At 31.6% G+C, this 14,646-nt stretch overlaps 3 protein-coding genes and 1 long non-coding RNA gene across 9 annotated transcripts; 2 read left to right on the top strand and 2 right to left on the bottom strand.

Annotated features, from left to right (window-relative positions):
• Positions 1 to 411: 411 nt before the first annotated feature.
• On the bottom strand, positions 412 to 3,700 carry LOC100866298 (inactive hydroxysteroid dehydrogenase-like protein 1). 5 transcript variants are annotated; one of them, XM_086910563.1, is made up of 5 exons: positions 3,421 to 3,700; positions 1,723 to 1,886; positions 1,412 to 1,648; positions 811 to 1,154; positions 412 to 714 (listed from the first exon to the last, which is right to left on the bottom strand). In XM_086910563.1, the coding sequence occupies exons 2-5, from the start codon at positions 1,880 to 1,882 to the stop codon at positions 505 to 507; spliced, it is 951 nt and encodes a 316-aa protein (XP_086766689.1). In that variant the 5' UTR covers positions 1,883 to 1,886; positions 3,421 to 3,700; the 3' UTR covers positions 412 to 504. The 5 variants fall into 5 exon arrangements, with proteins under 5 accessions (XP_086766689.1, XP_086766688.1, XP_086766687.1 ...); XM_086910562.1 differs by lacking the exon at positions 3,421 to 3,700 and adding an exon at positions 2,673 to 3,109; XM_086910561.1 differs by lacking the exon at positions 3,421 to 3,700 and adding an exon at positions 2,667 to 3,014.
• On the top strand, positions 3,571 to 8,390 carry LOC100866603 (carbohydrate sulfotransferase 11). Of its 2 annotated transcripts, none has more exons than XM_012483585.3 (5): positions 3,571 to 3,961; positions 5,996 to 6,402; positions 6,797 to 7,084; positions 7,170 to 7,405; positions 7,477 to 8,390. In XM_012483585.3, exons 2-5 carry the CDS (start codon positions 6,067 to 6,069, stop codon positions 7,640 to 7,642), a joined length of 1,026 nt encoding a protein of 341 aa, XP_012339039.1. In that variant the 5' UTR covers positions 3,571 to 3,961; positions 5,996 to 6,066; the 3' UTR covers positions 7,643 to 8,390. The 2 variants fall into 2 exon arrangements, with proteins under 2 accessions (XP_012339039.1, XP_086766685.1); XM_086910559.1 differs by having other exon boundaries at positions 3,611 to 3,887.
• A 1,358-nt stretch (positions 8,391 to 9,748) lies between these two features.
• On the top strand, positions 9,749 to 11,591 carry LOC147657309 (uncharacterized). Its single transcript, XR_015292694.1, has 3 exons — positions 9,749 to 10,163; positions 10,240 to 10,396; positions 10,552 to 11,591. It is a non-coding gene; the product is annotated as an uncharacterized LOC147657309 (long non-coding RNA).
• Positions 11,592 to 12,108: 517 nt separating this feature from the next.
• LOC100866723 (sodium channel protein Nach) lies at positions 12,109 to 14,630 on the bottom strand. Its single transcript, XM_031915080.2, has 9 exons — positions 14,205 to 14,630; positions 13,909 to 14,125; positions 13,574 to 13,831; positions 13,335 to 13,485; positions 13,171 to 13,248; positions 12,877 to 13,104; positions 12,636 to 12,799; positions 12,445 to 12,548; positions 12,109 to 12,356 (listed from the first exon to the last, which is right to left on the bottom strand). Exons 1-9 carry the CDS (start codon positions 14,533 to 14,535, stop codon positions 12,220 to 12,222), a joined length of 1,668 nt encoding a protein of 555 aa, XP_031770940.2. The 5' UTR covers positions 14,536 to 14,630; the 3' UTR covers positions 12,109 to 12,219.
• Positions 14,631 to 14,646: the final 16 nt, after the last annotated feature.

Raw genomic sequence — 14,646 nt, 5'->3', positions numbered from 1 at the left:
CTTATATTTGGCATTGATATTGAAATTGACAATATTGAAAAAATGATAAAATATTTTTATAAAATAGTTTAATAGTATTTATATATTTATATTTTATATATATATAATTAGTTTATAAAATTATAAATTTTTTGGAACACTCTCATTCTTTTATAATAAATGATTTATTTTTAATCAGTTAAAATAAATAGTTAAAAATATCAATTAAAAATATTTACAAAAGAATGAAACTATAATTAAAAAGAAAAATAGATTATTGAATAATCAAATTAATCAAATAAAAATTATATCAAATAAATAAAATCATAATTTTTTGCTAAATACTTTTTTAAAATGCAATTTTACATATTAATATAATTAAAGTAATTCAGATTTATAAAAAACTATAATAAAATATGGAAATTAATAAAATATAGTAATAATAAAATTTATTGACTTATATATATTATTATAACAATAGTTTAAAGCAATGGTGATGAACATATGAATTTTAAACATATCTGCTTAAATATTTCTTTTTTGTTTAAAATATTCTTTTCTGAAAATCATATTTAGAATCATTGCCAATTTTGTTCTTATTTCTATTGGTACAAGAAGTATGATGATCTTTTGAATTCCATGACTCCAATAGCCTGTACTCGAATCAATTTTTCCTAGAGTATTGACTGCATTTTTGGCATAAGTTGTTGCGCTAGGTACTAATACATTGGATACCTTTGTCATCAATTAATTAATTATAAATTTTTTAATGGTAAACTTCAATTATTACATACATAGTTTTTATGCTATTCATTTCTATCTTTTGCTTACCTGTAACCAATTGCTGAACGCGTTCATCTTCGTATTGACGAAAAATGGAGATAAATGTTGTATAGTTAATCCAAATTTAGAATATTCAGCTCTGAGGGCCTCGGTAAAACTTATGATGTAAACTTTCGTCGCAGAATACACAGTCATTAACGGCAAAGGTATAAATCCCGAAGCGGATGATACATTAACGATTGCGCCTTTACCTCGCTTTTGCATTTGTCCGATGACTATACGTGTCATTAACGTAGTGGCTCCAATATTAATATTGATAATGTCCCACAAATCATTTTCTGGAACTTCTCCGAGATACATAGGATGACTATACTGCATACCTACATTATTGACTGAAATAGAGTCGGTTTTTCAATTATTATTAACAACATATCAATAAATCAACAATAGTGATAATATATATATATGTATATGTATATGTATATGTATATATAGTGATAAATGATAAATATATAATAATAATATATGAATAATATATGAGCATAATGCCTGTATTATACCAGTGATTTCCATTAGATAAATATCATGTTTCATAAAAAACAAAAAAAAAGTAATGAAAAAAGATAATTATGATTCAATTATCACATACCTAAAATACCAATTGGAATATCTTTTAATTGTTCTGCTAGTTTCTCAAAGATTTCTTTTCCTTTGCTGAAATCTGCCACGATAATCTTTATTTCAACAGTTGGATTCTCTTGCATAATTTCATTTCTAGTTTTTTCTAATTTTTCCAAGGATCGACTGATTAACACTAAATTTATTTTTCTTGTAGCTAATTCTTTTGCATATGCTTTGCCGATTCCATCGGTGGATCCAGTTACCACTTGAATTAAATATTTCTAATTATTTTTTTTCTTTCGAGGAAGACAATATCTAATATATTTTTATGAATTTTACCTGCCCATTCGCCGAACTTTGTTCGTAAATCGACTGTTTTCGTATTGATCAACGATACAAAGATTTCCCATAATGTGGTCCCCATATTAAATATATAAGTCAAAAGCAGCGAGATTAGCAGCAAAATAATAAACAGCCAGAATACAATTTCCAATATCATTTTCCTTTAACACAAATTTGACAATGAAATTTTAATCATTATAAATAACCAAAATATTTTATAAAGAATTATGCGAGGTTTATATTTTGAAAAAAAGATCATTGAATCGACAAAATTATTAATAAACTTTATCTTATATTTTTTGAATATATCTATTGTTGAACATAGATATATAAAGTACAAAAAAACATAATATATGTAGAAATTCACGATAACGAATTATTTCACAAATAATTGTAGAAATCGTATATTTTGAGACAGTATTTGTAATTAATACATATAAAATAAGAACAATAAGCACAATTTCTCTCACGTATAATATTATGAATTCGTATCATTTTATTTGTTGCTAATATTTAGGATTCAAATAAACGAAAATATAAAGTTACATAAGTTATTTTAGATATTTTTCTTATTTTTCATTCGTTCAGTAAATACAAATATTTTACGTTTTTATCTTTTTCACAAAATTGTAAAATTCTCTTCTTTTCCTCTTCGTTTTTTCCGGATTACTTTGTAATCAATTTTCGTAATCACGATAATTTTTAGACTTCTTACGATTATTTTAAGTATTTAAACGACGGTCAGCCAACGAAGACCAAAGTGAGACTAAAGCTACCAGTGTCAAGTGGACAATACAAATGGCGATCGAACGAAAAATACTTTCTCCCGCTACTATACCAAATAATATACGCGTTTCTTTTACATAGGATTCTTTTATACATATATGCAAAGAATGCAAAGCGATAAAATTATTCTTCTTCGCATTTTATATCCGAAATACCTTTACCGCTGAACACGTTGTTGGAAATCTGTTCGGTCAGCACATTGATATTCTTATAGAATCGTTCCGATTTTGATACAAATTTTTAAATTAATAGATTTCGCATTGTGTCGATCATTCACAATTTTTACACGTTTTCTCACAATAATTATATAATAACGATATTTAACATTTAATGCGATATTTCGTAATTTTAGTTTCTTTGCGTCCGCGCATGTTTTCACTACCAACGTCAGCCGCGACTGACAGTTATTTTTGTTTCATCAGTATCCCAAGATATGTAGTATTTTTGCAGAAATATTGCCTTATAATTCCGTATCGTTATTGTTAAATAAATTCATTTCTTATATATAACATTATATTCTAGGGTTTTTATATTATATTTGCGAAATAGATATCATTAATGATTAGACATAAGTATATGCAATTATTAATATTAATATAATATTAATATAATTAATTACTTTAGTAAAAAAAATATGTAAAGATAATTTTTAATGATTTCTCTCATTCAAAACAATCTTCTTTACATTATATGATCAATTTATATGTAACATGTTTTTCAATAGCTTAAGCGTTAATCAAAGTAAATTTTTTTAATAGTATCACAATATTATCACAAGGCGTTCGATCATTAAATAAATATTCTTTTATGCTCTATTTCCAATATGAATTTTTCAATGATAACTTTTGTAACAAATTATAATATTTATTATGAAGTTAAATAAGAAAAATAAGATTGAATTTTACTTGCCAAATAAATTGATTGTAATCTCAGTCTTTGAATTTTGTAACAGAGAAGAACGGTTAGAAAGTGGGAACAGGTAAAGAAGGAAGATCATCGTGTACGCCGATAAAGAAACGAAGATGAAACATGATAGGTGCGCGCGCGCGCAGCTTCTTTCACTTCAACAAACTGGACACCATGTTCCATCCTTGTGTCAGAGGGAATTTCTCAGTCAAGGCAATAGCCGTTTATTCATCGACTCGGCAGTCTTACATGCCGCGTGTTTGCTTTGAAATCTCCGCTGTTTCTGGTGAATTTTTCGTTTCCCACATCCTTTCATCATTGAGATTAATTGGAACGAAATTGAAATCTTCCTCTAAAACCATATCACAATTGAATGTGGAGCGGTCATCTAAGGAGGCCATTTATCCGAAACGTTCTCTAGAAAAGAATTTCAAGAAAGTATCGAATCGAAGTTCGATAAAACGTTTTACGTAAGTGTACGAACAAATAAATGCCACGTAATTTTTGGCAATGCATGGCCTGATTTCTCGACAGGACGTAACAGGTGAGTTTCTCTCATCTTTTCGACGTTTCTTCATATTGGAGCAATTTTCCAGCTCGATGGTTTGCGTGTTCACGTTGACAATCAAGATATACGATAAGATACTCGTAGTACGTGATCGATTTGCTATTTTTCATTGGTGGCATAGATACCGATAAGATATTTTTAACACGGTTGCGATTATTAGTAAGAAGGATGGGTCGAATCGAATGATACGGTCAAGAATGAATTCCAATGGCATTGCGTAACGAAATACTAGATTTGATTGATCACGTCTTTCGCCATTCATTTAATGTGTCCACATTATTGACGTAATGAATTTTCAACACCTATTAACAATACTAGGTAGCATATTTGTGCATCAATCTGAATCGATACTATGGATTAATTATTCAATTGATGATGGGATTTTATACATTTCTTTTTTATATATATCGAAAATATATGCTACAAAATTATAAATTAAAAATGTTTGATTTAGATCAACAAAAAGAACAAAAAGGAAGAAAGAAAAAGAAAAAAAAAGAATAAAAGAACAGTCTATAATATTAATAATCTTTATTATATATTATATTATGTTAAATAAAAAAAGAAAATTGATAATAAATGAATGATAGATGATAATCATTTTTGAGATGATGAAGTATTTGTGTAGTTAATTCATTGTTCAATTATTATTTTAATATAATTAGTTTTTCAATAAATCCGATAATTAATGTTAGGATAGATTTAAAAAAGTTAATTCTAATTTTTTTATTAATAAAAAATACCATGTAACAAATAGTGTGCAAAAATAGTAATAAAAATTGCAAATTAACACAATAATCATAACACTATCTAATTAATTAACGAATCAAGTTTAATTTGAGATATTTATAGAAATTTTAATTCTCTAAATATCTGTGTTTTTATTAATGTTTTGGATAATATTTAGAATAGAATAGCGTATATTATTTTTTATTAATTTTTTAAATTATTAATTATTAATTAATTAATTAATTTTTATTTTGATATTTTGGAATATTGAAAGTAGAATGATAAAACAAAAACAAAACATCATAAGAAAAATATTATAAAATATTAATAACAAAATTCTATTTTTACAAAATATTTTTCCAAGAAGAAACAAATCTTTCAATTAGTCTCTTGAATGATGTATATGATGATTTTCATGTATTTTATTCATAAAAGTATTTGCACATTCTAATTATACATTGTATAATATAAATCAATATTATGCATCGATACAATTTATTTCTTGTAAAAAAAAAAAAAACGAATTATAGTTCAGCTAAAATATAAATATAAAATATATATATATTAAGAAACTTGAGAACAGGTATTTTGCGTGTGGTAATGTCTCCGACCGAGTTTATTCCTCCATTCCAAGCAATGACCTGAATTTTTTTATTTTACCAAAATATCATTTTCAAAAAAATGTCAATTTTGAAGCAATAAAAAAAATTAATAACTCAGTTCACTTTTAATGCTCTATTCAAAAAATAGATATGCTTCAGATATTTAAATGTCAAACGTACCGCAAGATGTCCATTTAGAACCGGCTTTAAAGGATTTCAATCGGAACAGAGTATGAAACGAAGGCGCTTGACCTGATTACCATATTATTTGCTTTCCCGTTAAGATGCAAATCACTCTATGCTATCCATTATAATAAGCATATTTTATCTATTTGCAATTTTTCTTTTCGTTGATTAATTCTTAAGAATTTACACGCAACTCATGCAAAGTGAAAGAATTGACATCAATGATGTTTAATTAAACAGAACAATAATTGAAATAAGACTCTCGAGCTGTTGGTGTTTCTTAAGCGATTGGAATTGATTCGTTAACCTTTGTAAATTGATCGCTACGTTTTCCTGTTCGAAATTATGAAAGCAAATAAAAAAAGTTAACAACATAAAATAAAAATAAAAATAAAAATTAAAATTAAAATAAAAATTCTTCTTTTTTCTTTTTCTATGTTTCATTTAATATATTTTCTTTTCGAACGTATATTTTTTTTTTCTAATTTTTCAGAAACGATTATATTAAAGAGGAAGGATTATTAAATAATTATTTATTTAAGAATAAATCAATGACCCGGGTGAATGGGAAAAACGATGACAAAATGTTGTGTCTGGGAGACAGTTTTGCTTCTCCTCAATATTTTAAGTTTAACGATAGACGCGAGCATAGTTGGAGAACATATCTCGATGAACGATGATAGAAAAAGATCCATGGAGATAGATGATTCCGTATACTCTTGGACAGGGCCCAACGCCTTGGCGAGATCCGCTTTGGTGGAACGTCAAGAGAGATTACAATATAATTGCGAGGAGATCTTGGGAGATAGAGAATCCCAGAATGAGAACCTAAACCCAGAATCTTTCAGGAATATTCTTGTGGACGAGCAACATGAACTTTTATATTGTTACGTTCCAAAGGTACAATTATTAAATTATTAGATTTATAAGGAAAAAATATGCACAGATAATTGACAAATCTTCCGATTAAATATTTTTTATCTGTCATGAATTTTTGGTTGATTAATAAATTATAATTTTTTTTCACCTTCATCAAATACTAATCTCTATCCTACTCTTCTTTCGTAATCTTTTGCTTTCTAAAACGATTTTCTTGAAAATAAATTAATTTCTTTTTCTCGATTTAGCTTTACATTTTGAACAATTTTTTAATTGGTCTTATAAAATCTTGTTTATTTCGAATGATTTTATAATTCAAATATAATCTTTAATGCTTTGAACTTTGATTTGATTTGATTTAATTGCATTAACATAATTGATATTTCTTTTTAACATTCTCGGATTTATGTTTCAGGTTGCCTGCACGAACTGGAAACGGGTTCTGATGGTTGTCACGGGCAAGTGGCCAGGTAACGATCCTATGGAGATACCGGCTGATCAGGCGCATTCACCAAGTACTTTCCAAAGGCTTAGTAATTATAATTTATCCAAGGTCGAACGAATGCTGGCAACTTACGACAAATTGATCGTCGTTAGACACCCTTTGGAAAGATTATTGTCCGCCTACAGGAATAAATTAGAAGCGAAACACGAAAAGAGTTCGAAGTACTTTCAAACCCGTTTTGGGAAGAAGATTATCAAGGTACCGTTTTATTTTTACATCCCTCCTCCTCTCTCTCTTTGCCTCGATATCAAATGAATTACAAAAGGAGCGTTCTTTTTTGTAGAGGTATAGACAAAACGCCACTGTAGAATCACTAAAAAACGGCGATGATGTGACGTTTCGAGAATTCGTACAATTTGTTACGGACGATTCGTCGAATGAGACGCGAAACGAGCACTGGAAGCCAATATACGAGTTGTGTCATCCATGTTTGGTCAATTATAACCTTGTCAGCAAATATGAAAGCTTAGCAGAGGATGCTACAGAAGTCTTGGAGCGGATGGGCGTCGAGTCAATCAAGTAAGTAATTTCGATATTTTTTTACGTTTAACGTTCTTCAATTTAACCAGCAGTATTATCGATTATTCTAGTTTTCCAGCCAAACCGATGAACAGCGAACCAACCGCGAAGAAACTGGAGAAATACTATTCCACGTTGACGTACAAGCAGCTCCGGAAGTTGGTGGATTTGTATAAATTAGACCTAAGATTATTCGATTACTCGCTCGAGGACGTGTTGGGATTCTCGTTGGCTTGATTGCAACTTTACTCGAGAATTTCTGACAACAGAGATGAATTACGCTTCGAATTATGAATAGTATGGTTAAATAGTATTATGCGTACTCGATTGTAATGAATCATACGAGTTAATTATTCCTGTTCTCGACATACAAGCACCGGTTTGCGTGCATTAATTTGCTCAGGTTTTTTCTTTATATTTATATACCTTAGTTATCATTTAATGAATCGAGTCGTGGAACAAAGTCTTCATTCCATGAGATCGAACCGGTTATCGTTTCGAGAATCTTCGAGATCGAGTTGTTAGTTGTTAGATCGAGCAGAGAGATTTTTTCCTCCTATGTCGTTGCTCTCTGTATTTTTAAAACGTGCGCGAATCCCGTGCCAAGAATTTAAAAGTAAAAAAACCGGTTGTTTGTGCCAATGAAACATCTGTTGATAACTTTTTTCCACAAAGCTCCCTTTTTTTCTAGATCTTGAAATATCTGCATTTTCAATATTCATTCGAATATTTTATTTTATTTATATAGACGTTTAAAAGTAAAAGGTCTAGTGACTGGTGTTTCGGTTAGGCTTGTTATTGTAACAGGATGTCCGCCATATTCATGTACCTACGTATGCTAATAACGTGTACAAAATGTACAATTTACATTCCTAGAAATAATTCACTTTGTAGCATGTACTATAAGTTACCAATCAACACTCTCTACTTGTTAATACACGAATAATTCAATTGAGAATTAAATAAAGAGATATTTTACATAATATTTCATTTGTGCCAAAGATTTTAATGAGATTATGCCTGATAAGAAATTAGATGATAAATCTATATTGATCGATAAAATTTTGATCGTATCGAAAATAACGTGATTTCGTTAAATGTTATAAACATAGACGAATATACGAGCTTAGGTTGGACATGTTAGCGTATATTGTCCATTATAAGGTTAATGTTTAGCTTACGAGATAAAATTAACCGAAGGACTGGAAATGATGAACGACGTTGGTAAAGCTAAAGAGGAGCAGCTCTGCGCAGCTTAATCAAATGTTAAAACTCAGCGAACAGAGTTTCCTCGAGGATTTAAAATAGCTTTAGCTATCAATCAAATCGAAGGACTCTCCTCTCGTTGAATATTGAATGCTGGATAATCGAATTTATCTTTTCATTTCTCGTCTCATCTTTGTTTGCATAAAAAAATTGCAGAAAAAAAATTTCTTTTGAATCACGATTATAATTCTTAAATAAACATATAACATTAACAACACATTAATAACATAAACAGATTGCGTTAAATCGTTTTTCTGATGAATCATGTTTTTTTTAATGATTAAAATTTTATGATATTTTTGTTATTATTTTGTCACGTGGGAAAAACCGTGGCACCGCACGTGAATTCTGTCAACATTCCAAGTTTAAAGCGTAGGCGTTTGTAAGAATAATTTTTGTTTAAAAATAAGAATCGATTCTTTTCAACACCTCTACCAAAGCTAAGTGACATCGTCGTCTTCTTGCCTCATGTTATAATTAAATTAACGCTTCGATGTATGGTTGGTTTGTATTCCATTGAACATAATGCTTATACTATATACGCTTGTGTATTTTTCACGTATGAACGTTACGTGATAGATCTCATTAATAGACTAGATTAGAATCATTTATACATGAACCAAGTTAACAAATATTTTATTGATAAATCATTCGATAAGAAAAGAAGAACAATAGACCTTATTATCTGAATAAAAATATATATATATATATAAGTTTATGTAGAATCATGAACGAATCTCTCCTTCGTTTCGAACTGTTCATCTTTCCCCGTAAAATATATTCAAAATGATTTATAAGTCGATCATAAGTTTCTTAGAAAGTTTCTTTATAATTTAGAGAATCGAGATTTACGATGTCTCTTATTTGTTTCGTTCCAAATCTGTTTGATCTCTCGCATTGTCGCAACGCTCCTCAAAGGCCAATGACACGTATTAATGGCCACCTACACGACCTTGAACCCGTGAGATATCTTTACATCGATGATGATAGTGAATCGATCCGAAACATTTTCCACTGAAGCTGTATCCAATATTCACGATGCTTAATATAACTCGAGGTGGCGGAACTCGTTGATTTCGCACCAGTAAAAGACGGTGGTGGGACCCGTGGGCTACCAATCCTGGACCAGAAGTTACAAGGGAAGGTGCAACGCGGTGGTATCCGTGATCGAATTGGTGGGGGATTTCACACGGATTCCTGGAGGAATTTCGGGATCTTCGTTCGTATCGTGAATCCTGCGCTGAGTGATCTAGTCGAAGATCGAACGCAAAGTGGCGCGGTGCTTGGTCTTAAATTTTCCCGTTCGATTCTCCATTTTTCATCGATTTTTCATCGTTGAGCGCGATTTCTTTAAAATTTCGCCATTTCATCCGAAACTTTCGTCCGATCGATCCGTAATCATACAGGAGACATAAAGGAGACCGATTCAGAATAAAAGATCGATCGAGAATAAAAAAAGAAAAAAAATTAAACAGAACGAGCAATATTTTGGGTAGGAGTATTTCGTCTGTCCGGAGGAAACAATTTGACATAGCCGTGATCGCATGCTGATATTAATTTTTCTTTAGTGTCGTGAAACATCTAACATCGTGAAAAAATGCCACAGGCAGCCCACGAAACGAAAAACATCTTAACCACGTACTTTATACTCATCCTCCTGCTGATTTGCCTCTGGTTATTGTATTCGGGATTGTTTTAACTTTGAAATTGACGTTCCTCGTCACGGTAAGTTCGAATTCACGAATAATTGTTGCGCGACACTTGCTTCCTATATATTGTACTTGATCATTGAAATCTCCGCTACAATGGTTCATTCTGTTACCTTTCAACGTAGCGTTAAAAACGTTCGTAGTGTTAAACGTTACTTTTGTTCATTCCAGGAATGAAGTAAGAAATATACGAAGGGAATCACACGTTCGACGACAATTACACATATCCTCGACTGATCAACGATTATACTCAGGATACTCAGGATACACCAATCCCTCTTTCATCCAATTAACGATTTCTTTTTCTCCGAATTTTCTCTATCCGCATAAAATCTATTTTAAAATGAACGAGACAAGCGTAATACATTTAAGCTCTTTCAAACTCGTTCTCCACGAGTTTCACATTCGCTTATCCCATTCTCTTAAGATTTTATGTATTTTACGATAATTGAACGTCAATTAGATAGTCTTACTTCTAATAAAAGGAACAACCAAAATAACGTAGTTTCATAAATAGGTGAATGAGTGTGAAGCACGACGATGAAAGGAAGCCCCGATGCATATTTTTCTTTGTTGAAAATCGAAGGATTGTAATCGCTTACGGGATCGAGGTACGTTCCAAGTATGGAAATGACGTTCTATTCAAAATCTGTGTGAAAACATTGAAAGTAGAGAATAAAATGGAGGAGAGAAAAATTGGACGAAGAGCAAAGAAAAATATTCGAGTGGTTGCGTGAAGATGGAAAACATCTCGGGGTACACGGTCGATGGATAAGAAATACGTGGGTGTTTAGTCGAAAATAGCGAGCGATGCTTCCAGCTCTTTTCGCCAATGTTACCACGGCCGTAGTATGTCCGACGTACAGAGAACTAAATCGGTATTTTCGATAGCAATTCCGAAAATAGACGATATGAACGTATACATCTCGCATCTATCTTGAATATTTCCATGCTATATAGATTATTAAAAACATGCAACGACGACGCGATACCGACCGAATTTTCACGGTTGTTACGCAACTTTGTTGCTGGTTCTCATCGTGGATCGGATTACCGATTCCACCTTCGATTTCGGCCGTCTTGAATATATTTATCTATAAATAGAATACCGCGAAGGAAACGTAACTCTTGAAATGTAATCGAAACGTACTTTTCTTCCTCTTCCCTGTTCCTTCGTTAAACATCGTTGAATAAATGTGAATTTTTCCATCTGTCGTCGTCGTATAATTTTCACAACGATTTCCACAACGGCCTCTGAAACAACGCTTTGCAAAATGTTCCTATCGCGTTACACGACGCGAAAATTAATCGCGCGTATAGCGGAGGAAGCGTGACTTCCGGTTTCGACACGGATCGAGACAAGTGTACCGGGCCGAGATTCTGATTAACTATCGTTGCTTCTCTAGAAATTTGTACATCGTATCTGGCTTCGTTTATTAAAGCTCTTCCCAACATCGCGACACACTACTACATGAGGATGAAACTTCAAAGCGAAAACACGGCAGAGAAAATATTTTTACTAGCTGGCGGATGGTAAACGTTGCCTCCGTGGCGTTCCAGTAATCGCTCGAAATAGCTCTAATTGCTCCAGATTCTTGCCTGCTGTCTGTGTCGGACTATATTACACAATAAATCGAGTTTGTGTAACGTTCGATCGAATTATTGACCAAGGTCTTGGAAATATCGATAACCCATATATATATATATACCGATAAAGTGGTTCAGAATGGTGCAATTCGAAGGAAAGAGAAAGGGAACGTTACTGTATCTATAATCTACTAGCGTTATTTATTGACTGTTCAAATAAACGTGTCGTTTACTGTTTATAATAATCGGTATTTATGATGTATTTAGATTTCGGCTCTTCTGACTCGATTTCAAACTAGCGCGAAAAAATAAGTATATGAAATAAATGATTTCTGCGACACTTAAAAAGCTACAACCAAGAAACAAACTGAAGATTCCACCGACTGATGCTGAAATGTTTGAATTTGAATTAATTTAACTTGAATTTAATAAAACGAATAATAAAAAAAAAAAAAAATTATAGAATACATTCAATACCCAAAAGATAAGTTTCGTTAGCAGCTGATAAGCTTATTGAAACTTGATAAGTTTGCGAATTCATGTAAACGTTAAGAATAGTACTTTTCTGTGACACATTTCTTCTATAAAATAACACATATTATGTTATTTGTTATTATGTTATTATATACACGAGTACAGTTAATGTAATACTTATGAGATGAACTCACGTGGAACTGGTTTTCATTAGAGCTATCGAGTTAGGGAATCCATCGTAGTTCATGTAAGTGCACGGTGTTCTACAGGAACAAGAAACATTTTCGCTCTGAAAATTCTTCACGATTCTGATTCTTTTGTTTCTCTGAATACAGTATAGACGATCCAATTCACAATGCTAAAAATCGATCAACCCAATTTGTGATTTCGTGAATATTGTGATTTATCGATATTTAACGATAAAATTTCCATTACTTTGATCTTATTGTATTCAGCTACGTTGTTGAAAATAAATGGTAAGCATCCACAATACCGAAGCATGGCCTTCACTCTACAATTCGTATAACAGTTCGAATATCCATAGATGGAAAAGTATTCCAAAGTATTTTGATCTTCCGCGATACATATAGGAACTAGTTGGTTCTCTTTGTTACGATGTTGCAGTCCTTTTGGTTTCTGAATCAATTCCGGTTTAATAGCGATCTGTAATAATTAATTAAGAGAACCGATGATTCATCGATTTCATTTTTTATATATTGAATAGATTACCTTTAATTCATGATTCGCTTGTAACATGTACATATTGCTACTGAGTCCTGGAAAATCCATTCTGTCATGTATGACTACCTAATTGCGAAAATAATACAGATAAATTTTATTTTGAATTTCATCTTAGATATTGATTTCTGCGAAATTATCATTTTTCCCTGTACCATTATACCATTATTATTCATGGAAAAATTCATAGAATTGTACGAATCTTCCTCGTCACTCTGTCTTTGAAATTCTTTATTGATCACGAGTTTCAAACCGCTTTCTGGACCAAAATCAGCTGATCCCAAAGGTTTTGGTGTTGCTTGACCACTTTTACATCATCGATAAAAAAGAAATATACGTACAAGGAAATAATACAATTTTAATCGAACGATTAAAATATTGTTGAAATACTTGCCTCTGAGGTCCCATGTAACCTTCGAGAAGATAATTAAACGAGCAACACAATCCATAAGAACTGTACGAGGTCTTTATCGATTTACCGCAATCTATCTGTTCCGTATTCCACTGACACGACTCGAAGATATCCTCGCAATTTATCAAAATTTTCACGAATTCCACGACTTTCCATTTATTGGCATTCAAAAATGCTTTTAACTTATCGATTTCCTCGAACTCCTTGCTCGTGTACGGATGAGTTATAATATGGCCGTATCTATGTCAAATTTCACGCAATTTCCATCTCATCGGTATTTTTCTTTTACAATATTTTTTTCCAATTTGTATACATACTTCAATATGTTTAACGCAAATTCTCTGCTCACGTTCTCAGGCAATATCGCGTTCTCCAAAATGGCTAGACGCTTTCGCATAGGAATTGGCATAGTCGGACAGATGGTTACAGCAGGGAAAGGAGCTTTGAATATCGGTTCGTCGAAAGTCAGTATGTACGTATTGGTCGGATTTTCATTGTAACGATGTAGAAATTGTACAACCATTAAACTCAAACCTGAAACGAGAATTGACACGTGCTTGATTCTAAGTATCATTTTTACACATCATCATATCAAGGAACGACGAGGAGATACCGATGAAACAACTGAATATGGTGACACTCCATAAAATCTTTCCAAATGTTCCGACTTCTATATCCGTTTTACCGAAATATTGCAAACCGTGCACGGAAGTGCTCTCCAAAAAATCGGTTAAAACGTCCAACGAGGTTGGATTTCTTTTTTCTTTTTTTGGAGGATCGATTACACGTTTCGTGACATTCAGCTTGGCTTCGATTACATTAATTTTATGATTTAATCGTTTCGATATCGAATTATCATACAAGAATTCTTTACTCTTACTGTTTGATTTTTTAGTCATAGTTATTGGATTTTGCTCTTTGAATCCGACTTCAGCAATGTTCATGATACTGGTTATTTTTCGTATTGAATACTTTATTATAACAAGGTTGTGCGCTTGTGATTTAAATTATTCAGTTAACTATTTTAAAATTTATTAGATCCGTAGGTGGTGTGC

Source organism: Apis florea, unplaced genomic scaffold (genome assembly GCF_048593485.1).
Source record: "Apis florea isolate Af1SG1 unplaced genomic scaffold, ASM4859348v1 contig_3193_pilon, whole genome shotgun sequence".
Classification (NCBI taxonomy): Eukaryota; Metazoa; Arthropoda; class Insecta; order Hymenoptera; family Apidae; genus Apis; species Apis florea.
This window is presented reverse-complemented; position numbering and strand designations above follow the sequence as displayed.